The following is a 26,225-nucleotide window of genomic DNA, read 5'->3' as shown; positions in this document are numbered from 1 at the left end:
GGATTAGAGACAGCCACCATTACACTTGGCCAACAAGCATTTATTAAGCACTCACTATATTCCAGGCACTGTGCAAAACTTGGAGATACAAAGAAAGGCAAAAACAAAAGTAGTCTCTGCCCTCAAGGAGCTTACGCACTAATGGGAAATGATCCTTAAGAGAACAGCGACGCTGCTTGGTGCAACTTTAATAATCATGCCTTAAATTTACGTAGGGCTTTATATTCTCAGAAATATTGCTATGTGCGTTATTTCATTTCATCCTCATTTCAGCCACTGGAGTATGTAACACTACTATTTTAAACTCTGTTTTACAAGCAGAGAAACTGAGAAATAATGATTCTTACCAAAGTCATCTAATAAATATAAAGTATTATCAAATTCTCCACAACACAGTGTCTCACATGAACCTGTTAACTGGGGAACTTAAATTTATACTAACTTTCTATAAACATTATCTAAAATAAATTATTTTATAATACATTAAAAGATAGACATTTTAATAATAAGTACATATGGCTCCCATTTCTATCAAATATTTGGGCTAGAAGGGACCTCAAACACCTTCTAGTTCAATCCCCATCATTATACAGATAAGAAAACTGAGGCCCAGAAAGTTTAAATGAATTGCCCAAGGTCACAGAGGTATAAGTGAGGAAGGATTTGAACTCAGTACCTCTAACTCCAAATTCAGTGTTCCTTCTACTGTACAAAACTGTCTTTCTAGAACTTTAAGCTTTCCAGAGTACTTCCCTATGCCTTCTGACTCCTAAACTCATTTTTCATTCTCACTCAGACCTCCAGTCCTCACCCTGCATTGCTTTCCCATGTCATTGCCCTTATGTCAGTCACACTATTCTTCCCTTCTCAATCTTGGACCAGTTTAACTATTCATTTAGCTCTTTTCTCAAATCTCTTGCTCCTCTCATCCTATTTCAGATCTCCTTTACTAGATGCCAACCATGGATTACTCTCACCATCTGCCTCCTTTGTTCCTAGTAACACACTGCTGAATAGAACTAGAGGAAGCCAGGAACCTGCGTTGACTGCATGCGGTATATGTTTACATTATTTAATTTCAACTGGGCCCTCACCACAGCAAGGCAATCTTTCTACTTCTCTCTAATTTATTCTCTACCCACTCACCACAGTGGCTTTTCCAAACCTCCTCTCTCTACAGTCTTCCCAACAGCACCTCTTTCCCCATCCTCTCAGCTGAGGATCTCAACACACATACACACACACACACACACATGCACATGCACACACACACACACACACACACACACACACACACACACACACCTGAAAAAACTGAGGTCATTCATTGAGGACTCCCTCTTCTCCCTTTTCCCCATCTCATACCTCTGACATCATCCTGTCTTCTCCAGCACAGATTCTTCATTCTCCCTCCCCCAATCTTCAGTCTCCCCTTATCTATTTGCTTCATCCCTGTTCCTATAAACATACCCATCTTGCAGACCCTTAAGAAACTGTGACCCTAACATTCTTGCTAGCAATGATCCTATGCATCTCCTTCCTTTCTTACATAAACTCCTTGAAAAAGCTGTTTATGCTCTGCAATCTCACACCCTTTGCAGTCTGGCTTCCAACCTCAATCATTCAACTGAAATTGTTCCTTCTAAAGTTACTAGTGTTCTCTTACTTGCCATATCAAATGATATTTCCTCAATGCTCACCCTTGACCTCATAACAGGACAGAAACTGTTGACTACCTTTTCCTCTTAGACATCCCTCTTTTGGGGTTTTCACAACATTGCTCTCTCTTGATTCTCCTCCTGCCTGTCTGATCACTCCTTCATCTCTTTTACAGGATCTTTATCCAGGACATTCCCACTAGCTGTGGGGGTTCCCAGGGCTCTTTCTTGGGCCCCTCTTTATTTTTTCTATGTCTTATCTCAGTTGATAATCCATCAACTCCTATTGATTTAATTTTCAATTCTACACAAATGATTTCCAGAGCTATATATTTAGCCCTAGTCTGGTTGTGCAGTAGATAGAGCTCCAGGCCTGGACTCTGGAAGACTCATCTTTCTGAATTCAGATCCAGCCTCAGACCCTAGCTGTGTCTGGGCAGGTCACTCAAACATGTTCACCTCAGTTTCCTCATCTGTAAAATGAGCTGGAGAAGGAAATGGCATTACCACTCCAACATCTTTGCCAAGAAAACCCCAAATGGGATCATGAAGAGTTGGACATGACTGAAATGACTGAACAACAGCAACAGTCTCCTTAGCTCTGGTCACGTATCTACAACTGCCTATTAGATGTCTCAGACTGAACGTCCTATAGACACCTTAATTTTTTTTTTGGAGGGGGAGGGCAGGGCAATTGGGGTTAAGTGACTTGCCCGAGGTCACATAGCTAGTAAGTGTGTCAAGTGTCTGAGGCTGGATTTGAACTCAGGTCCTCCTGGCTGCCCCTAGACATCTTAATCTTAACCAATGGACTCATTATTTTTTCCCCAAGCCTTCCCCCATTCTGAATTTCTTACAACCGTCAAGGGTACCACCATGATCCCAATCCCACGAGTTCTCCACCTCAATGCCATCCTTGACTCTGCACTCTTAATCACCACACATATCCAAACAGTTGCCAGATTATGTAACTTCCTTCTATACAACATTTCTCATGTGTGTTCACTTCTTTTCCCTCAGACAGCCACCAGTCTAGTTCACCTTTCATCTCTTGCTTGGACTACAGCCTCCTAATTGGTCTCTCCTCAATTCAATCCATTCTCCCATAGCTGCCAAAGTGATTTTCCTATGTCATTCCTGTCCCTCATCTGCCCAACTCAGTAAACTCTACTGGCTCCTGAATATCACCAGAATTAAATATAAATTTGAATTTAATTAAGAATTAAGCAATTCTGGGGGGGGCAGAGCCAAGATGGTGGCTGGAAAGCAGGAACTTGCATGAGCTCCCTGCCAGGTCCCTCCAAAAACCTATAAAAATGGCTCTGAACAAATTCTAGAACTGCAGAACCCACAAAATAGCAGAGGTAAGCAAGGATACAGCCCAGGACAGCCTGGATGATTGCTGGATGAGGTCTATTGGGCACGGAGCGGAGGGGAGCAGAGCCCAGTGTGGTTGGCAGCAGGACCAACCAGACCAGGAGCTGGGCAGAACAGGCCCTAGCACCCTGAATCAGTGGGCTGTGGCAGTTACCAGACTTTTCAACCCACAAACACCAAAGACAACAGAGAAGGTTAGTGGGAAAAGCTGCGGGGGACAGAGTGAAAAGAGTTCACAGTTTTGCCACCACCCCGGGGCAGCAGAGGTGGTGCAGCTACAGAGCTACAGCTGCAGTTGCTTCCAGCCCCAGGCCCACCTGGTGGGAGGAATTAAGTGGCAGATCAGAGCAGGAGTGCAGAGCTGGCTTAAGATGTGAGTCAGGTCCAGGTTGGTGGTTCTTGGGGAAGGAAGAGTGCTAGTGTGGCAGAGCTGGCTGTATAGAAATGGCTCTGAAATCAATGGCACATCCCTTCAAGCTTGGAACAAAGTACTCTTTACTCTACAAGCAGTCATACCCTGATGGAAAACTCAAGGGTCAAGTAAGTTGGCTGAGAACATGGCCAGGCAGTGAAAACACACTCAGATTCAGTCTCAGACTTTGGAATCTTTCTTTGGTGACAAAGAAGACCAAAACATACAGCAAGAAGAAGTCAACAAAGTCAAAGAGCCTACATCAAAAGCCTCCAAGAAAAACATGAATTGGTCTCAGGCCATGGAAGAGCTCAAAAAGGATTTGGAAAAGCAAGTTAGAGAAGTAGAGGAAAAATTGGGACAAGAAATGAGAAGGATGCGAGAAAACCATGAAAAACAAGTCAGTGACTTGCTAAAGGAGACCCAGAAAAATACTGAAAAAAATATTGAAGAAAAATCACCTTAAAAAATAGACTAACTCAAATGGCAAAAGAGCTCCAAAAAGCCAATGAGGAGAAGAATGCCTTGAAAAGCAGAATTACCCAAAGGAAAAGGAGGTCCAAAAGACCACTGAAGAAAATACTACCTTAAAAATTAGATTGGAGCGAGTGGAATCTAGTGACTTTATGAGAAATCAAGATACTATAAAACAGAACCAAAGGAATGAAAAAGTGGAAGACGATGTGAAATATCTCACTGGAAAGACCACTGACCTTGAAAGTAGATCCAGGAGAGATAATTTAAAAATTATTGGACTACCTGAAAGCCATGATCAAAAAAAGAGCCTAGATATCATCTTTCAAGAAATTATCAAGGAGAACTGCCCTGATATTCTAGAGCCAGAGGGTAAAATAGAAATTGAAAGAATCCACAGATTGCCTCCTCAGAAAGATCCCAAAAAGAAAACTCCCAGGAATATTGTCACCAAATTCCAGAGCTACCAGGTCAAGGAAAAAATACTGTAAGCAGCCAGAAAGAAACAATTTGAGTATTGTGGAAAAACAGTCAGGATAACACAAGATCTAGCAGCTTCCACCTTAAGGGATCGAAGGGCTTGGAATACGATATTCTGGAGGTCAATGGAGCTAGGATAAAAACCAAGAATCACCTACCCAGCAAAACCGAGTATCATGCTCCAAGGCAACATATGGATTTTCAATAAAATAGAGGTCTTTCAAGCTTTCTCAGTGAAAAGACCAGAGCTGAATAGAAAATTTGACTTTCAAACATAAGAATCAAGAGAAGCATGAAAAGGTAATCAAGAAAAAGAACAAGAAAAAGAAATTGCAAGGGACTTACTAAAGTTGAACTGTTTTGTTTACATTCCCACATGGAAAGATGATGTGTATCATTCATGAGACCTCAGTATTAGGGTAGCTGAAAGGAATATGCATATATATGTGTATGTATGTGTATATGCATGTGTATATATATATATACACATACATATGTGTGTGTATGTATATATATATATATATGTAGGTGTATATATATATGTATGTATGTATGTATGTATGTATAGACAGAGGGCACAGGGTGAGTTGAATAAGAAAGGATGATGTCTAAAAAAATAAAATCAAATTAAGGGATAAGAGAGGAATATACTGAGAGTGGGAGAAAGGGAGAGAGAGAATGGGGTAAGTGGCAAGAAAAAGTGGTTCTGTAGGAAGGGAAGAGGGGCAGGTGAGGAGGAATGAGTAAATCTTGCTCTCATCGGATTTGACCTGAGGAGAGAATACCATACACACTCAATTGGGTATCTTACCCCACAGGAAAGAAGGAGGAAGAAAATAATAAAGGGGGGACGATAGAAGGCAGGGCAGATGGGGAGGAGGTAATCAAAAACAAACACTTTTGAAAAGGGACAGGGTCAAGGGAGAAAATTCAATAAAGGGGGATAGGTTAGGAAGGAGCAAAACATAGTCTTTCACAACATGAGTATTGTAGAAGGGTTTTACATAATGATTCACATGTGGCCTATGTTGAATTGCTTGCCTTCTTATGGAGGGTGGGTGGGGAGGGAAGAGGGGAGAGAATTTGGAACTCGAAGCTTTAAAAACTGACGTTCAAAAACAAAAAAAAAGTTTTTGCATGCAGCTAGGAAATAAGATACACAGCCAATGGGGCATAGAAATTTATCTTGCCCTACAAGGGAAGAAGGGAAAGGGGGATGGGAGGGGAGTGGGGTGACAGAAGGGAGGGCTGACTGGGGAATGGGGCAACCAGAATATAAGCATCTTGGAGTGGGCGGGAGGGTAGAAATGGGGAGAAAATTCATAATTCGTAATTCAAACTCTTTTGAAAATCAATGCTGAAAACTAAATATATTAAATAAATTAAATAAAAAAAAGAATTAAGCAATTCTTAAACTGAGATAAACTCTAGTGGCTCCCTAACACTGCCAAAATTAAATATGACATCCTTTGTTTGACACTTACAGTTTTTCACAATGTAGTCTCTTCCTATTATTCTAGTTTATGTACACATTGTTCCCTTCTGTGCACTCAATAACCCAATCATACCGGACTACTTGTGCTCCATCTCCCATCTCCGTACTTTTGCACTGTCCCTTATGTTTGGAATGCTCTCCCTCCTCATCTCTGCCTGTGAGAATCCCTGGCTTCCTTTAAGACTCAGCTCAAATGCTGCTTTGTGTAGGAAGGCTTCATTGGGTCCTCCAGATGCTAAAGCCTTCTTCTCTAAAGTTACCTTTTAGCTACTCTTTATGTATCTCGCATGTACCGATTGATTAAATATCATTTCCCCCATTCCACCATTTCCTCCAAGTGTAAATTCCTGGTGAGCTGGCACTATTATTACCTTTCTTAGTATTCCTAGTGCTTAGCGGGCACATTGTTAGTGTTGTTCAGTCGTGTCTGACTCCTTGTGACCTCTTAGACCATACCACCCATGAAGTTTTCTTGGCAAAGATACTGGAGGGGTCTGCCATTTCCTTCTCCAGTGGATTAAGGCAAACGGAGGTTAAGTGACTTGCCCAGGATGACACAGCTAGTACATGTCTGAGGCCAGATTTGAACTCAGGTCTTCCTGACTCCAGGCCCAGTGTATTATCCACTGGGCTATCAGGCTGCCTCTTAACTGGCACCTAAGTAAGCACTTAATGTTTGTTGATTGACTAGTACATAGTAAGTGCTTTGTAAATGCTTGCTGACTCAGAACAACTGTGGCATAGAGCAATTATGATTATTATAGAAAGACTATAAAATGAGGTTCAGAAAAGGTAAATTACTTGCCCACTATCTTATACACAGTAACTGTCAGAACCAGCACTCAAACTTGGGTCTCTTGCCTTCAAGTTCTAAGTTTTTTCCACTAGTCTATGCTTATAATAAATGATTACATTATATTTACGATTCCACCACTTACAGTGTGGCTTGTCAAACATGGCACCCTTGTGTCACAAAACAAGTGCAGACATTTTAGTGGATAAAGCATCCATTCAAATGAGATCATTTTTGTAAGGCACTTAGCACAGTGCTAGGCATATAGTAGGCACTAAATAAATGCTTATTCCTTCCCCTAAATTTATATCTAGTCTCATGGGATCAAAGTGCTGTTCCCTCAACTGAGATAGGCTGAGTGTCCTGGCATAGTTTACCTGTGAGAGGCAGCTCGAGGAGGTATCCTGGGAGGCCTTTCGAGTGACTTGAAGGGGGGTCTCTCCACATGCTGGGGACCTGGGCTACGGCTTCTATTAACTTCTGGGAATTCATTGTCCTTCAGGAAGCAAAATCAGGAGGAAGAAAGGGGGAAAAATGAAGTTTCAGCCAGTCATGCACGATAAAGATTACCATCTCTAAGTCTCCCCAGGGCGAATAAGCAGGAATTTACGGAAGAGTGGCTTGCAGACCTGATCAGCTGCTTCACAAAGACATTGCACATACACACGAGACTATCACGTCTTCCAATTTCAAGATGAAATTAATCAGGGAGAAGGTAAGAACAATTAGCAGCCCCTGTCACACCAGAAAGACCCTCACCACAATCCAGAGGTGTGACCTAAGGGAAAGGTGTCAGAAAGTCCAAATATTGCTAACAAGGTCATCCACCAGTTCTGATGACGCATCTGGTACTGACCCAGCAATGGGCAGTGTGGTCACCTAGTCTCTTATGATGGTCACCAAGAAGAAAAGAAATGAGTGCTGTTGAACTACCCCAAACCCTCTTACTTATGGGGAAAGTTCTATGAAATCTTTTTAAAAATTAAATTAAATCAAATTAAAATTAAACAAAACTGCTCTTCTGAGAAACAGAATTTTAAATCATTCTCAAACCAAAATTTTATGATGAGTGAGATAGGATCCCAGTCTTACCTCATTGTCACCTTCCATTCCACTGCTGACACTGAGGACACTTCGTGTGCTGGAACGGTTACTGTTGCTACCTGGTTGATGGCAAGAAAACCAGATGAGCCAGATGTAGAATTACGTAGATTAAAAGGAAATCAAACACTTACTTATAGACGAGGATTTTTTTTTTCTGTTTTGAACAAGAGGGGTGTGTTTGTGTGTGTGTGTGTGTGTGTGTGTGTGTGTGTGGTAAGGCACATGGCCCATAACCAAATTGACTGCCTTATGTTGAAGCTTTATTTTTTTTTCACTGTTTCCAGCTTAAACCTGTATGAATCAAATGCCCCCATTCCCTTCTACTTGTGATCACTTCTAACTGATGGCCCTCAGCTATTCATTGGCATTTCTGCATCTGAGAAATAAAAGTTGAAATTGAAAATATGGAAAAGAAGCAAATAAAGTAGTATTGATATTATTCTGTCAAAGTCAATATACCTCTTTAGAAAAAGCAAATAGTAAATAGCATGGACTTTGTGCTTTTATGTATGATTTCAATGTCTGTTTTTGTTTATGAATACTAATATACAAGGCAGCTAGGTGGCACAATGGATAGAGTGCTGGGCCAGGAGTCAGGAAGACATCTTCCTGAGTTCAAATCTGGCCTTGAGACATTTATTAGCTGTGTGACCCTGGGCAAGTCACTTGACCTTGTTTGCCTCAGGTCCTCATCTGTAAAATGAGCTGGAAAAGAGAATGGCAAACCACTCCAGTATGCTTGCCAAGAAAACCCCAAATGGGGTCATGAAGAGTCAGACACAACTGAAAAATGACTGAACACCAACAAACACTTACTCCTGGTGGGTAAAAGCACTTTGCCCCAGTGGCTTTATAAAATGAGGGACTGGGACCAGATAATCTCTGAGAGTCCTTCCTGCTCTAAGTTCCCAGATTTTTAGTTCAGAATGCTAAGGAGTACGTAGCCTTTCATCTGTTCCAATGTAAGGCTTGCCTTTAAGGGATGTCCTACTTTACATAGGTCAACTCCCATTACAGTGAACTCCAAACAACTGTTCAAATTCTTGCTCTGTGCTAGAATTTTGTTGTACCAAATATAGCTCCAATAACTGGGCCATTCACTAGGGTCTGGAAGGCCTTTCTTTTCCTTTTTTTCTTCAATATGGAGATTAGTTAGAACCAGATAGAATTTGGAATTGCTTTTCCATACATCCCAAACTACAATAATACCTCACTTAGAATATTCAAGCATATACATAAATGTGTGTATATGTGTATAGATGTATGTATCTATCACTTCAGCCATTCAGTTGTTTTCAACTCTTCATGACCCTATGGACCATACTGTCCATGAAATTTTCTTGACAGAGGTACTGGAGAGGTTTGCCATCTCTTTCTCCAGTAGATTAAGGCAAACAGAGGTTAAGTGACTTGACCAAGGTTACACAGTTGGTTAAGTATCTAAGGCTGGATTTGAAGTCAGGTCTTCCTGACTCCAGGCCCGGAGCTCCATCCACTGAGCCATCTAGCTGTCTCATACATATAGCCAATACAATAATAATGTGGCATTTTAGGGTTGAAAAAGCACTCTACCTACCACAACTCATTTGATCTTCACAACAACCATATGAGATTCTAGTCACTACACACAGATATTATTAGCCCCTTTTTTATAGAAGAAGAAACTGTAGTTTGTCCTTCATTTTCAAAGAGGACCATGACATCAGGAAGATGATGCCATGACTTGCATTTGAATTGGATTTGAGGGAGGGAGGGAGCGCTGTGCAAAGTCACCAGCCTCACTTTCTCCTCCAGAGCCATCTGGGTCCAGTGGCTAGATATACATCAGGATAATTGGAGATGTCCCAGGATGCAGTGGGAGACTTGGCCTTTCTAAGCTAAGGTGTTTCCAAGTTCTCACTTTGCCTGAGGCAACACCCATTCAGTGATTAGGCCTGTAAAAGAAGTGAGTCAAAAGATGGCCTCTTTAACAAAAATATGTATTTATCTATGTATCAATATATCTATGTCTATCTATCTGTATCTATCTCTGTTTCTGTATCTATACCTATATCTATCTATGTATCTATCTAGCTATATCAAACTGGGAGGGGAAGACCTCCAGGGTTGTTTCCGGTCAAAAGGGGAATTATTATCTGTATTCACTCAGAGCCATCTCCCCGCAAAAATAACCTTGAAGGGGTGCTTGGGCAGGGACCTATTGCTGGCCAATGCATGAGAGACAGAGTGAACTGAGATTCAGAGAGATTCTGTGACTGGCCAATGGTCACACAGGTTGTGATTTTAAATCTAGTGCTCTTTCCACTATACAAGGCTGCCCTGTAAGTTGAGAGTCTGTACATAATAATGATAATGATAATAATAATAACAACCTTCATTCTTGAATGACCATAGAGTATAAATTTTGCGTTGGTTTTTCTTTTCTTTTTAATTAAATTTTATTTTTTTTCAATTACCCTAAAATCCTCCTTTTCACCCTGCTCCCTGCCCTATTTGAGAAAGAAAGATAAACAAAACCCCTGTAGCAAGCATGTATAGTCAAGCAAAACAAATTCCCTCATTGGCCACCTACAAAACAAAAATGTCTCAGTCTATACCCTGAATCTATCACCTCCCTATCAGGGAGTGGGCAGCACATTTATCATAAATCCTCCAGAATTGTGGTAGGTCATTGTGTGGATCAGAGTTCCTGAGTCTTTTAATGTTGTTCTTTACAATATTGTTTTTAAGATAAACTGTTCTCTTGGTTGTACTCACTTCATTTTTTATTAATTCATATAAGTCCTCCCAGGTTTTTCTGAAGTCATCTCCTTCATAACTTCTTATGGTTCAATATTATTCAATCATATGTATATACTATAACTTGTTCAGCAATTCCCCAATTGATGGGTATCCTCTCAGTCTCCAATTCTTTGCTACCCAAAAAGAGTTGCTATAAATATTTTATAACTATTTTGTCAACCTTTACTTAGGGTTTGCTTTGCTTAGGACTAGTCCCTCCCTTTTACTCCGCCATCTTGGCTGCACCCTAGTCCCTCCCTTAATATACCCTTCTTCTTATTCCCTTTTCCCCTTTCTCCCCCTTTCTTCCTGTTTCGCTTTTGAATGAGATATATTTTTGTACCCTACAGTGTATATGTGTATATTCTTCATTATTTTGACAGTGCAGGTGAGAGTGAGGTTCAAATGTAGCCTGCTCCCGTGACCCCTTCCTACTTGTTTATATAGACTGCTATTTAAACTGCTACTTGTGCACCCTGTTTATAATTCTCCTCATCCTTCCTCTCTCTTTTCCTCCCTAGTATTCATCCTTTTCTCCCTTCTCATTCTTCTTTTAAGATAATCACAAAATGATAGAACTACTTCCTAGCCCTATGACTTGTTAGATTTCTTCTACAACCCCTGATGACAATAGGGTCCTGAGGTGATACATCTGTCATCTCTCCATATTAGAAAGTAGTCAGTTTATTCTTGCTTAGTTATTTATGATTGTTTGCTTCTATTTACCTTTCTATCTTCCCTTGATTCTCGTGTTTGCGTTTCAAAGTTTCTATGTAGCTCTGGTCTTTTGATCAGAAATGCTTGGAAGTCCTCTATTTCAATAAAGGTTTATTTTTTACCTCTGTAGGATTCTACTCAGTTTTGCTGGATAAGTTATTCTTGATTTTAAGCTTTTTTTATCTTTTGTCCTCTGGCATATTTATTTTACAGGCTCTTTGATCCTTTATAGTGGTGGCTGCTAAACTGTGTATAAACCTGACTGTGGCTCTTTAGTACTTGAATTCTTTCTTTCTGGCTTTTTGCAGTATTTTTTCTATGATCTAGAAGTTCTGGATTTGGGCTATAATGTTGCTGGAAGTATTTATTTTGAGGTTTCTTTCTGGAGTTGGGTGATGGGTTCTTTCTAGTTCTGCTTTGTCCTTCCTCCAGTTCTAAGAGAGTTGGGCAATTTTCTTTTGTGATTTCTTGAAATATGATATCTAGGCTCTTTTAAACATCACATAAGTTATAGCTCAGGTACTCTGATGATTCTTAAACTACCTTTCCTTGATCTGTTTTCCAAGTTAATTGTCTTTGCTATGAAATAATTTATATCTTCTATTTTTCAGCCCTTTGACCTTATTTTACCATTTCTTATTATCTCGTGGAATAATTATCTTCTATTTGTTCCACTTTAATTTTCAAGGAGTTCATTGTTTGATTAATATTTTGAAACTCTTATTCTAAGCTGTTAATTCTCTTTTCAGTTTTTTCTTCTATAACTCTATTTTTTTTCCTTTAGCACTCTCATTTGTTAAATAATTTTATGCTTTTAAAAAACTCTTGCTTCATCTCTTCCAGGAATTTGACTTGAACTTGTGCCCAAGGTGTTTTTCTTTAAGGCTTCGATTATAGATGCTCTTCTTCTGGGATTGTGCCTTCAACATCCCTGTCACCAGGATACTTTTTTTATGGTGGGATTTTATGTTTTTCTGCTTCTTCTTCCACTTTACTTCCTCATTTTAGAGTTTAAGTTAGGGACAGGTTCTGCATACTTCTAGAGGGAATGTCTGACCTGAGTTTATGTTCTCTAGGGTCCCACTTTTACTTTCTTGAGGTATTGATGTTGTGTTATTCAAGGATCTCAGAGACAGCTCAGGCTAGGAACCTGCGAGCTTTTAGCACTCCCAAAGTAATCTGATCCAAAGCAAAATCTCTTCTCCTGGTAGGAGCTCTGCAAGCTACTGACTTGTGTTTGTGTCTGCACAGCATTCCTGTTGGCTTGCTTCCGGTTGGAATTCCGGTAGACTAAACCACTATCAGCTAGCTAGAAAGTTCTGCTGTTTCAGAGTTGCAGAACTGCAGGCTCCTCTTTGGTCTGGGATTCCTGCCTTAATATTCCAGTGCAGGTTTCATACTAGGCTAGTGGATGGAACTAAAACCTCGCTATGCTCTTGGGATCAGAGCTCCATAGCTGCTATTTGTGTGTGAATTTGATCCTCGCTTAGTGCACAGCCTAGGGCCCATGACCACTACTCAACCTGCAACCCCTACATTAGATCTCCTCCACAGTCAGCTCTGGTTCTGTGACCTAGGCTTGGGGCAATGAGCAGCTGAGCTGCCAGTTGGCACTTATTCCTGAGTCCTGCCCCAGGTCAGGCCTTCTGTGTTGACCTCTTCTTGCCCTGGTACACATCCTTTCTCTGTAGTAGCTCTTTCTAGGTAGGGCCCCCTCCCAGTGTCTGCAGGCCTCTCTTCCTGGCTTTTGCCTGTCTAAGCTGGAAAAACGACTCACTGGGATCTTTTTTTCTTCTTGGATTTCCTGATCACAGCTTGGTCTGATTTGTTTTTTAGATCTGTGTGAAAGAGCTGTGTGGCAAAGCTCATCTGTATTGCTTCCTGCTTGCTACCAGATCGTCTCTTCAATAGCAGTGATGAGTTTACCAGTCCCTCTGTAGTGGTTAGGCCTTGTGTCATGTTCACACGACAGCTAGCTAGATCTGGCATGCCATCTGTGGTCATGGAATGGAAGGAAACTGGCCAAGTCAACAACATATTCTAATTAGTCGAGCTGAAAAAAGTCTTTGGCAGTAACCAGGTATCCTGCAATAGGGAATATTTTTTTCTATATCAAACCACAATACCTACTGCTCCCAAAAATCAATTCTTTCCCACCCAGGCACAAAATACCATCAAAGTAAAACACAAAGGAAAAATAACTTACTTTAGGACAATTATAATGGCTTGCTAATTTGTTTTCTCGCTTCTAGTCTATCTCTACTCTAATTTGTCTTTCATGTAGTTGGCAAAATGATCTTCCAAAGATCCATGTCTGATCTTTGCTCAGAAGCCTCATGTGGCTCCATATTGACTTGGGCAGCTAGGTGGTGCAATGGATAGAGTGCTGGGCCTAGAGTCAGGAAGGCTTGTCTTCCTGAGTTCAAATCCTGCCTCAGACACTTACTAGTTGTTGACCCTGGCCAAGTCACTTAACCCTGTTTGCCTTAGTGTCCTCATCTGCAAAATGAGTTGGAGGAGGAAATGACAAACCACTCTAGTATCTCTGTCCAGAAAACCACAAGAAAAACACACCGAGAGTCAAACACAACCTAACAACAACAACAACAGTATTGACTTGAGGATAAAATACAAGGCCGGGTATTTAAGGTTCTCTAACACCCTAGCTCCAAACTACTTTCCCAGGCTTTCTGCCCATTACTCTCCTTTATGTATTCTGTATTTCAACCAGACTCCATTTCTGGTTTCAGTGCATTTGCATGAACTCTGCCCCCCAAAACTGTGGACAAATTTCTTCTCCTGACTTTGCTTTTCCAAGTCATCATCTTTTTACCACGTTCAGCCATGTGGTGTTTTGTCTGTGAAATCTTCCCAAATGCTCCCGGTTCCCAATACACTTTCTCTCCTCTAATGATTTTGTATTTATTTATTTGAATACCTATGTGCTTTACACCAAGTAGAATGTAAGCCCTTTGAAGCAGATACTGTTTCATTTTTGTCTCTGTGACCTTTGGTGCTAGCACAGAGTAGGGGGCTTAGAGTTTATTGAAATGAATTGAATTCTTCCTTCCTCTCCCCTAATGTGAAATGTCAACTTTTCATTTATTCTGTCAAATTCAGTTGTTTCCCCCCTAGACTTTTTGTTTATCTGTTTTAAATTCAAAGTCACTACTATATACAAAGCACTATGTAAAACACATCAATTCATTATTTTAAAAGAAAAAAAGAATGTCCTTCCTTAATCCCACTAACATACTGCTCTTTTCATTTCTGTTTCTGTGAACTTTTTAAAAATCATCAACAAATGCAAATATCTAATGTATAAAGGACAAAAAAGAGGTTTCTATATGAAACTGTGAACTAATGTTACATACAATTTGTTTTTTAAAAGTGTATATTAAATCTAACAAGGAAGAAACAAAACTGCCCCCCGTTTATATTCCCCTTCCAAATTTCTTTCTTCTGTGTAATTAAAAAAAAATCTACCAATAGCTTTTTTTCACCCTAAACTTTATTTGGCTCACTGACAATATACCTTAAAACCTTGCATTTTCATATCTCGAACCCAGGTCCTTGATGACTCAAGGGCCATCCTTCTATCCACTGGCATACTGCCTCTGTTTGGTAGTAACTAGATTAAATAATGCATGCAAGAAATTTGGGTAGAGACTTCACACAGAAGGCTATAATGACAGCTAAGCCAGACGTTGCTATATTGGCATAGTAGAAAGAACGTAGGGCTGAGAATTGGAAGACCTGGGTATTAGTATTGAATCTGCAACTAACTAACTGTATGATTTAGTACAAACACATCACCTCTCTGGGACTCAGATGCCTCATCTGCAGAGAGGATTTGGCCTAGACCAGTGGTGTCAAAGTCAATTAGAAACCAGAGGTTGTTAAGCCCTACATGAGGATCCCTACTGACTCATATTGACTTAGAAAATCACATGTTAACATTATCTATGTACTATAGTATTCTTATTTATTTTGTTAAATATCTCCCACTTGTCTGGGTCTTCTTTCACAACATGACTCATGGTCACATGTTTTGCATGATTGAACATGTATAACCTATATCAAATTGCTTATTGTCTCAGGATGGGGGGAGGTGAGGAAAGGAGAGAGAAAATTTGGAACTCAAAATTTTTTTAAATGTATGTTAAAAATTGTCTTTACACATAATTGGAAAAATAAATGTTAAAAATTGTCTTTACATGTAATTGGGGAAAAATAAAATATTCTTAAACATTTTTTTGAAATATCTCCCAATAATATTTTCATCTGGTTCCCTTGCCTGAACTAGAAGACCCACGGAGGTTCCTTCCATCTCGGACATTCTATAATTTCCCTCGAGTAGCCTGAGCTATATACCATTTTTTCAGTCCTTATGATTTTCCAGAGGAGTAATTTAATAGGTTAGCTCCTGAAATTTACTATTGCTTAGCTTCCCTCTGACTCTTTTATCACTTTTCTGATGAAGAGCATAAAGTTTATTGATGAAGAGCGAATGTAATCAAATGCATTTGTGAGGCTAGTACATCAGGAAAGTCGGTTCACAGCCTCACTCGATAGACTAATAAAGCCAATAGCTCTTGTCTGCACAGTGCTGTGAGTTGCCTGTTATGTCAGGCATTATATTCAAGTTTTCTCATCAAAAACAAGTTTTCTCGTTAGTCTCTGCACTAGCCTAAAAAACTATTATTCTTGAAGTTCATTCCTTGCTCTATCACGTCCTAACTCTAACTTTACTCAAGCTACTTTCCCCTTCAAAGCCTAGGTGCCATCTCTAAAATGGGTAGGATAAATGTAGTCAACTTTGGGGGAGAGATAAAAGAAATAGGTTAATATTGTTTTGGTATTTATTTAATATTTTGGTCCAGACTTGGGATTTCCCCAGTGAGGGGAAATCCTGTTACGGAAATTTCCTCTTCTGATGTAAATAGACAACTCATCTATAACTGGTAATCTTTTTTTTTTTTTTTTTGCAGGGGGGAAGGCAGGGCAATTGGGGTTAAGTGACTTGCCCAAGGTCACACAGCTAATAAGTGTGTCTAGTGTCTGAAGGTCGTATTTGAACTCAGGTCCTCCTGACTTCAGGGCCGGTGCTCTACTCACTGCACCACCTAGCTGCCCCTATAACCTGTAATCTTAAAAGAGTTGTCTAAGGTGCTAAGGAGGTTAAGTGACTTATTGTCACCCAAATGATGTGTCAGAGGCAAGACTTAATATCAAGTCTTGCTGACTCCAAGGCTGGCCTTTTGTCTATTATGCTCCACAGGTACCAAACTGGTCCAAATATAGGCCATGCCCTTAAAATGAGATTTCTTCAAAAGGAAAACTAAATATATACACTTAAAATAATTTGCACTCAAAAGATATATTTTATATGATTTAGGTACTTTTTTAGGTCTTCTATTTCAAATAAAGATTTTTAAATTTATTTTTATTATCAATGTTCTCCATCACTTTAAATGTCCTCTTCTCCAAGACCACAATTATAGACTATGCTCAGGTTTGTGCAAGTCAGCTTTTGGGAAAACATCCAGCCTATATCCTGACCAAATGCAATGTATGCAAAATGCCTTCAGGCCCCTGGGAAAGATAATATAAGTATTCAAAATGTTTATTTCTTAGACTAGGAAGAGGAAAAGGAAGCAGCTTTTAAACTCACACTCATCCATGATCCATCCTACCCCACCTGTGTGACCTTGAGTGACCCTGGGACTCCCATGTCTTCATCTGAAAAGTGAAGGGATCAGACTAGACAGCCTCTGCACTCCCTTCCAAATGGTCTCATGACTTGTACTGATGCTGGATACGCAAATATGCCCAACTTACCCAGCTGAACCAAAGAGTCCGAAAAGACTGTCCAGCCACCCTCCACTCCCCACTTCCATCTCCATCCCTAACTCCCCCTTACTTGATGTACTCGAAGTACTTTCTGTTTTCCAATCGCCTCGGCGTAACGTATTCTTGGGTGGCAAGATGCTCTTCCTGGGGCCACTCTCGTAGATTCCATACTCTACTTTTCCAGAGAATTGCTGAGAATGTCTTATAGGAACCGTGATCTCTAAGTCTAGAATCAAAAAGGAAAATGGAGAATTAGGCAAAAACCCAAAATATCTATCCCAAACAATAAGCCTTTATTAGGTATGTGCCAAGCACTGGGCATATGGATCACAAAAAGGAAACATGCCCTGCCCTCGAGGAACTTAAATTCTACAAGGGAGCCTGCATTCTATCATAGTTATTATACTCACAAAAGTCATTAAAAGGGGAAGGGAATAAGCATTTATTAAATACCTACTATGTGCCAGGCACTATCTCTTTTGATCCTCACAACAACCCTGGGAGGTAGGTACTTTTATTATCTTCATTTTATAGTAAGGGAGTTAAGTGACTTGTCTAGGGTCATGAAACTAGTCTGGGGCATAATTTGAACTCAGGTCTTCCTGAGTCCAGGCCCAGAGCCCTATCTACTATGCCACCTAGCTGCCTCCCTGCACCAATTTTTAAAAAGAACCCCCAACCCCCCCAAACCCCAAACTCTTGGCTTCCTAGAGACTGCCTTTATCATTTGATCCTGAAAAAAGGGTAGAGGAGGTGACTTGGGGAAGAGAACAAGTATTTCAGCTATAAATAGAGGGCTCTCTTCCAACACTATGTGGTCTTCCTTTATTATCATAACCCAGAAGGGGCTGTGGCACCACGGAGCAGGAGTTCTTAACCCAGGGTCTACAAGTTTAATTTCTAAAATATTTTGATAACTACATTTCATTATGGACATAACTTCTCTTGCTTTAGTTTTTTGATGTGTATCCTGCAGAAATTAGTGAGTTCAAGTTATCCTGTGTATTTTATTTTATGCATTCAAAAATGTTATTCTCAGATGGGACCCTTAGGATTCACCAAGTTGTCAGAGTGCTTCCTAACACAAAAAAGTAAGTGAAGAAACGCTGCCTTAAAGAGAAGTTGAGCAGGTGTGCAGACTTCCAAGACTGAGCTGCAATATGGATGGATTCCTACTAGGTAGAGTTCCCTTATTCAACAAAGGGTTAAACATTGACTAACAGTTAATGTTCTGGCTCTCCACTGGCTTCCATTCAATCCAACAAACATTTACTTAGTATATGCAACTCTCATCTTTGATTCTCTCTCTCTTTCTGTCTCCCCTTCTCCAGATTTCTACCCAGAATCAGGTTGGAACTTTGCCTGACCCTTCAGGGAAAATGACCACTTCTCCTGGCAGAGGACAAATGTCTCTGAGGTCACTAATTTCTGCAGAAAGCACACTGAGAAGCCAAAGCAAGAGGTCAAATTCAGCACTGCCAATTTTCAGAATTGGTCAGAATTACCGTCCAGCCTTCCCAAAGCACCTGGGTGGGTCCTGTTTACAGGTGTATGATTTCTTGTGTGCCTTTGGCTAAATAGACTTTTACAACCCAGGAAGTTCCGCCTGGCTGTAGCCTCTCCCTCCCCTGGCCTTGGGTGTGTCTGAAGGTGCTCTTTCAAAGCAGGGGGGGGGCCCAGCTGCTGGGATTCAAGGCTGCTTGGCCTAGTCAGGAGCTTGCTAAGAGGTATGGTATCTGGTGTGTGGGAATAGCAATGGATGATACAATAAACCCAAAGACATGGTCTGCAAGACTTTAAAGGTTCTCCCTAGAGGGAATTAAAAGCATGGCTGTATTTCAGAGGGGGAGGCCCATCGCCTTGTGCATTGTTCTTTCCAGAAACAAAGTCTGGCTCACACTCAAAGTACAAGAGGATGTTAAAATAAACATTTCTAGACTTAGAATTTTATTTTTACATAAATTTTGACTTTGGGCTCTCTTTTTCTAGGAGTGAACTAGAAACACACTGAAACCCAAACTGCTTCCATTTTAAGAAGGAAATAATAGTACATGTAAGAGCCTATATCAAATTGCATGTCTTCTTGGGGTGGGGGGAGGGGAGAGATGCGGAGAAAGTTGGAGCTCAAAATCTTATGGAAGTGAATGCTGAAAACTAAAAAGAAATAATTTTTTTTTTTAAAAGAAGGGAATGATAGGATAGCAAATATTCTAACAGGGAAGATTTGGTGTTTATGCATATCAAGTGAGTGACAAAGTCTTAATTTCCAGATTCATTCATTTTCATTTCTACCTTTTGAATGAGAATCTTCTGGCTCCCTGATTGGCTACCAGTGAGCTGGGCTCATCTGTTTGGCATTTAAATGCTCCTCTTTTATTTGACATTTAAAGCCCTTCTCCACCTGACTCTGACCCATTTTTCCAGTTCCTTACATTATTCTGTTTTACACACTCTTTATGGTTTTTTTCCAGTTGCGTTCAACTCTTCATGACCCCATTTGGGTTTTGTTTTGTTTTGTTTTTTGGCAAAGATACTGGCAAAGGATATTTCATTCTCCAGCTCATTTTACAGATGTGGAAACTAAGGCAGACAGCTGTTCAGTAATTTGTCATACAGGGTCACACAGCTAGGGTCTGAGACCAGATTTGAACTCAGGGAGATGAGTCTTCCTGACTCCAGGCCCTGAGCTCTATCTATTGCACCACCCAGCTGCCCCTTTACACATGCTATCATCGATACCAAATGACCTTTTGGCCATTCCTTACACGCAACATTCCATTTCCTGTCTTTGGGCTTTTCACATGCTCTCCTTCATAATCTCTCCCCAGCCTCTTAAAATCTCTCAGAACTCATCTACATGAAGCCTTTCTTGCCTCTTCCTCCTCCGCCACAATGCTCCCCACCACATTGTTGTCTCCCTCAGTTAAATTATAACTCCGGGCCAAGCACAGTTCCTGGCACTGAGTAGACATTTAATAAATACTTGTTGATTGGTTAGGCCTCCACCTTTCTCAGCTCCAGTTGAAACCAAGGAAAGTCAGGGATTTGTAAAAGTTAGGAGATGCAGGCTAAATGTCGATGGTGCGTTAGGATTCTTAAAAGAAAGGTAAAACTACCCGCCTATAATGAAACCAAAGAGTAAAGGGACATTTTAATAAGAACATGGAATTTAGAAGGGTTCCTTTGGGTAAATCTAGACAAGGATCTTTCAAGAGATTTAGGGCCCCTTGATGACTTTTCTAGAAAATGATCCCCGGACATATATTTTGCTGCCCTTTTTAAAAAATTTTCTAATCACTTCAGATTTTCCTGTTGGGAAGCAGAGACATTAGAGATAAAGTTGTTGGTTTTCCTGTGCTTGAAAGAGGAAACAGACTGCTGTCTCATCAACACTAACAGTTCCACTTGCACCCTGATGTTGTGAAAGACATACTTGCTTTTAAAATTTATGAACTAATCTTCCTTCGCTTTTAATCATTATCCCATGCTCCTCCAACACTTGCTGCTTCATGGTAGAGCGTGGGGGGAACTTCAGTGTTTTGATTTGAATCATGACTAATTCCAAAGGCTCATAACCGTGGAATGTGATCCTGAATTTACAGACTACATTAATCTACATACTACATTAATTTTATCTTTTAATTTTCTACTCTAACCAGAGACCTTAACATTGTCCCAAATAAAAAGTAATACCTGATTGTTTCCCGGATTTTTGCTTCTCTAGTTGTCTTCGAGTTATGCTGTCTCGTAACCGTTTAAGATTTTCCTAGAAGATTGAAAATAAATTTATTTTTAATATATATTCTGATATTATCCTTGTGGCACCAAGGCCATAGGCAGACTTAATTTTTTAAAAATAAAATATGTCCCTGGAAATAATATTTGCAGGCTCAATACAGGTGGCTTTCAACCAACCATCAGAAAACAAAGGAAACACTTCCAAGACTTTTATTCTTTTTATGTCCCAAAGTAAGATTCTTTCAGGCAGCTAGGTGGCACAGTGGGCCTGGAGTAAGGAAGACTTGAGTTCAAATCCTGACTCAATTACTTACTAGCTTTGTAACCCTGGACAAGTTACTTAACCCTGTTTGCCTTTACCTCCTCATCTGTCAAATGAGCTAGAGAAGGAAATAGCAAACCACTCCAGCATCTTTGCCAAGAAAACCCCAAATGGGGTCAGAAAGAGTCAGCACAACTGAAAACAAAGAAACAAGATATTTTCCCTGAAATAAAGTCAAAAGACATTAGCCTATCATTTAAGGCCCTTACCTCTGTCTTCAACCTAATCGCCAGCTACTTTTCTACATAGGCGCCTTTGCTCTAGTCAGAATAGTTTTCTCATGGTTCCCAAACAGACTGTTTACATTCCTGTCTCTGACCCTTTGCTCCCATCATTCCCCCTGCCTGGAACATCTTGCTTAGATAACATCACTTATATAAGCCCTGACTTTTTTGGGGGGTGGGGCGAAGCTGGGGGAGAGGCAATCAGGGTTAGGTGACTTGCCCAGGGTCACACAGCTAAGATGTGTCTGAGAATAGATTTGAACATGGGTCCTCTTGCTCTATCCACTTCACCACCTAGCTGCTCCTCAAAGGTTTCCTTTACAATCCCACGTCTCCTGTGAGATTCTGTACACCTTTCTATTTCTGTCTAGAGTCTAAGCATTGGCATAGTGAAAGCACTGAGCTGGGAGTTAGCAGGAGATGAGAGTTCTAGTCCCAAGACTGCTACCACCTATGGCTATTGGTGGTCACTTCATCTGTCAGGCCTCCGTTTCCTCATCTTAAAATGAAGAGGGTGGGATTACACGACGATGATGATAATAACCATGACAACAGCGCACACATCTATGCTGCTTTAAGGCATTTTCCCCATAATAAACCATGCCGTAGGTAGAACAAATAGTAACATATCCATTTTACAGATAACAAAATTCAGGCTCGTGGAGGCCAGATGACTTGCCCAAGGTCAAGCAGCTAATAAACAGGAGAGGTGGGCCTTGAAACCATGTCTCAGGAATGCCTGCTTAGTGCCCTTGCTACCATGCCACACTGCCTCCCAATACGAGGTGGCTTTGGATCGCCACCCAACATGCGCTACATGGACTAGAGGAAGGCAGAGTGGCACTGAGGTTCTGATTCCATTTATCTCTTTATGTGCACGTGTCATCTCTCCAGACCAGGGTTCTTAACCTTTTTGTGGCAAGAGCCCCTTTAGCGGGCTGTGGACTCCTTCTCGGAATAATGTTTGTAAAGTACATAGGATGACACTGGCGATCCAAAGATTAGTGAAAATAAAGATCGTTTTCTCCCATGAAAGTTGACGGGTCCCTTTGGTAGGCAGGCGAAGCCTGTGGACCCCTTCTCAGAATGTTTTTAAATGCATAAAGTAAAATACATAGATTGACAATGGAAAGCCAAAGGTTAGTGAAAATAAATATATAATTCCCCCCTGTCCATGTTCATGTTCATGTACCCCCTGAACTCCAACCATGTTAGGAACTCCTGCCCTAGAGAGACTGAAAACTCTTCTTAAGAGTTTGACAGCCACATCTTACAACCTCTTTTCATCCTGGGTGCCTCAGACATAGTAAGTAGTCTTTCAATTTGCCTTTCTGGGCCTCAATTTCCTCATCTGTAAATTGGGCCATATGGCCTCTTCCAGCTATGATCCTGGCACACAGCAGGTGCTTAATAAATGCTTGTGGATTGATGGATTGGTCCTAGGATCCTATTTGTAGATAGCTCCAGCGACATAGGGGCTCTTCTACCACAAGGTAGTGGCAACTCAGGGGTTTAACAGCAAGCCCCTGAAGAGGTGGGAATGGGCTGGCAGACCCAGAGACTCCAGAACCCAGGGTGGTGAAAGACAGATGTTTTAGAGGGGAGCATCCAGCCAGGGAGAGAGAAGGAATGCTGGAAACATCTGTGTTAGAAGTACTAAACGCTGGTCCTAACAATGTAATGTGGGATCAGAAGAAAGGCTGAGACAATACAAAGAGCCTCTGGGGACTGAAGGTTCCAAAGGGGCTGGTTTAGGGGCAAGAACTTGGGATGATCTGCACGCAGGAAAGTTTGCCACACATCAGCACATGATTGGGAAGAGCTTTTTTTTTTTTTTTTTAAACATCATGCTCTCAGGGCGTTGTCTATGCTTCCTGCCTGTTCCCTAAAGGGAGTCAACCGGATCCAGTTAGAGTTAGAGAACCATTGACCATTTAATCAGTAAATATTTATTAAGTGACTGGACAAAGGTGTAGAAGAAAAAAGAAAAAAAAGGCAGGGGAGGGCATGACAGGCTCAGAGAGAGCCAAGCCTGGCAGGGATGGAGAGGTATTGTTGGAGACATAGCAGGAAAGGGAGGATGGGATAAGATTGAGGAAGCTTTAGTGGCCAGGTTAAGGAATTCAGACTTTATCTGTAAACTATTGAGACATACTGAAAGATTTTGTATCTAAGGTGGACATGGTCAAAGCACATCCTAAAACCAAGAGATGCACCAAGAGATGATTTTTTTTTAGCTACAGAAATTCATGAATGCCATCTACAAAGCTGGAGAGGGTTTGGAAGGGTTGTGATCAGCATTGGGGGAAGGACTACCCACATCAAAAAGTTTATGTATTAGCTTTTTTGGCAGCCACATAACACTCTGACTCATACTGCGCTTGTAATTAATTAACACTTCTAAGTTGTTTTTTTCCATGAACTGACATTAAGCCACATTTCTCTCATTTTGTACTTTGGCTCTTTATAATCTGAATGAAGAACTTAAAATTCGTTTTTCTTAAATTCTGTCTTACTAGATTGAGTCCAGAGTTTCAGCCTGTTAAAATATTTTTGAATCAATGCTATCATTGAATGCATTAGCTATCCTTAGTTATCTGATTATATGATATCTAAGTTATTATCAAATGCTGCACAGGACTGTACCAAGAGAGAGCTCTGGAATATGCTAATAGAGAAATACCTCCATGTTGACATTATAAATAATAACCTTTACTAATAACAGTTTTTAAGTTTATATATTATATATATATTATATATATTTATATATTATATATATATATATTATATATATATATTGTTGTCTAGTTGTTTTTCAGTCATATTTGACTCAGTGACCCCTTTTTGGGTTTTCTTGGTGAAGACACTGGAATGATCTGCCATTTCCTTCTCCAGCTCATTTTACAGATGAGGAAACTGAGGCAAACAGGGTTAAGTGACTTGCCCAGGGTCACACAGCCAGCAAATGTGTGAGGCTAGATTTGAACTTAGGTTTCCTGACTCTAGACCCTGCACTCTATCCAATGTGCCACCTAGCTGCCTCAACAAGTTACAATTGACAAGACTTTAATGTTGTATTCCAAAGCCTTTCAAGTTATGAAAACTAAAAGCTCTAAGTTCATATTCTCTGACTGTAAACCCAAGCTCTTTCTAGGGCTCCTCATGAACCAATTTAGAGCATTTTTCTTACTATATCCTCACCCATCTTGAGCTTTAATTTCCTCTTAGTTATTCCTGTTATCCTTTAAATTTTCATCTCTGATTGAGTCAACAAAAACAAAATAGAATTTAAATAGTTTTAAGGTACCATCTCCATTAGAATGTAAACTCCTTGAGGCCAGGCACTGTCTTACTTTAGTATTTTCCCTAACCCCCAATTCCAACTTACAGCTTTTATAGTTTTTATAATTTGCAAGACTTTTGAATACAAAAATAAAAGTCTTATCAATTGTACTTAATACTACTAATACTGAATGACTTTATGAATGGGCAGCTAGGTGGTGCCATAGTGCACAGAGCACTGGACCTGAAGTCAAGAAGGCCTGAGTTCAAATGTAGCCTCATATGCTTACTAGCTGTGTGACCCTGGGAAAGTCACTTTACTGTTGTCTGCCTCAGTTTCCTCAACTGTAAAATGGGGATAATAATAGCACCTACCTCCCAGAGTTATTGTGAGGACCAAATGAGAGAGTGATTGTAAATCTCTTAGTACAATGCCTGGAACATAGTTGTGTTTGTCCTTCATTCTCAAAGATGACCATGACATCAGGGAAACGATGATGTGACTTGCAGTTGACTTTGATTTGAGTGAGGGAGGGCTGCACAAGGTCACTAGCCTCACTTTCTCCTCTGCGTCCAGTGGCCAGATATTCACCAGGACAACTGGCAGGATGCAATGGGAGACCCAGGCCCTTTCAGGCTAAGGTCTTTTCAGGTTCTCACTTTGAGTGAGGTAACACCCATTCATCGAATAGGCCTCTTTAAGAAGTTAATCAAGGGATGGCCCCTTTAATCAAAAACTCAAAAAAAGAAATCAAAGAAAGCCTGGAACATAGTAGGCATTCCAAGAATGCTAGGTATTATTGCTATTATGATAATGATGACCGGCTTCTTCCATATTATACCATCTCCTTAGTATGGCACTTAGCTGATAGTATTTATACTTTTTCATTCACTCATTAGCTGGTATTATCAGTGTCAGCTAAAGTTGAGTAGCTACTTAGGCTGGCTTTTCCTGCTGTGTTAATAGATGCCTGCCCTGGGTTTATATTCTAAGAGACATAAAGCCACAGCCCAGTGACTGCATGTGAGGCCAATTTCCTAACCTGAGTCACTGAGAGCAGGGTCAGGTCTAGAAAGCAGTAGATTTCCCCCTTTACTTCCTTCTTGTTTCTGCTAAGGTTGTCCTTGAATGGGAGACCACAGAAGTGGAGGGGCTTTTGTACAGGTAGTGCCCCTTGTTCTGTATATCTCAGCCACAAGGAAGGCTACCCAACCAGTCACTGGCTAGCAGCAGCATCCCATTCTGGATGTTCTAGCTCTAATGATGGCAAGCACATGGGAAGCAGAAATTACCTGCTGAAAGCGAAAGGACTCCGATCTCTTCTTCTGATTCAGCTGCCACTCCTTGAAATGGAGAACAGCCTCATCCACATTAACAATGCCCAGCTTTACTTGCTCCTGTAAGGTGATGAGCTGTCTCTGGCCAGGAGTTTTCATGCCAGCAAATGGATCATAGATGCTTGACTGGGGTCTGTCCCTCCATGGTCTAACCAATGACTCTGAGAAAAAGACGAT

The 26,225-nt window shown here is 40.6% G+C and overlaps 1 protein-coding gene across 2 annotated transcripts in view; it reads right to left on the bottom strand.

The window, feature by feature from the left end:
• PIK3AP1 (phosphoinositide-3-kinase adaptor protein 1) overlaps window positions 1-26,225 on the bottom strand; it is a 143,988-nt gene that overhangs the window by 7,858 nt on the left and 109,905 nt on the right. For both annotated transcript variants that reach the window (XM_036735081.1, XM_036735082.1), the window contains 5 exons: window positions 26,004-26,209; window positions 20,838-20,910; window positions 17,215-17,370; window positions 7,782-7,852; window positions 7,067-7,185 (listed from right to left, as the gene is read on the bottom strand). In XM_036735081.1, coding sequence (XP_036590976.1) covers window positions 7,067-7,185; window positions 7,782-7,852; window positions 17,215-17,370; window positions 20,838-20,910; window positions 26,004-26,209 — 625 coding nt within the window. The remainder of the gene's footprint in view (window positions 1-7,066; window positions 7,186-7,781; window positions 7,853-17,214; window positions 17,371-20,837; window positions 20,911-26,003; window positions 26,210-26,225) is intronic.

This window comes from Trichosurus vulpecula, chromosome 8 (genome assembly GCF_011100635.1).
Source record: "Trichosurus vulpecula isolate mTriVul1 chromosome 8, mTriVul1.pri, whole genome shotgun sequence".
Taxonomy (NCBI): Eukaryota; Metazoa; Chordata; class Mammalia; order Diprotodontia; family Phalangeridae; genus Trichosurus; species Trichosurus vulpecula.
This window is presented reverse-complemented; position numbering and strand designations above follow the sequence as displayed.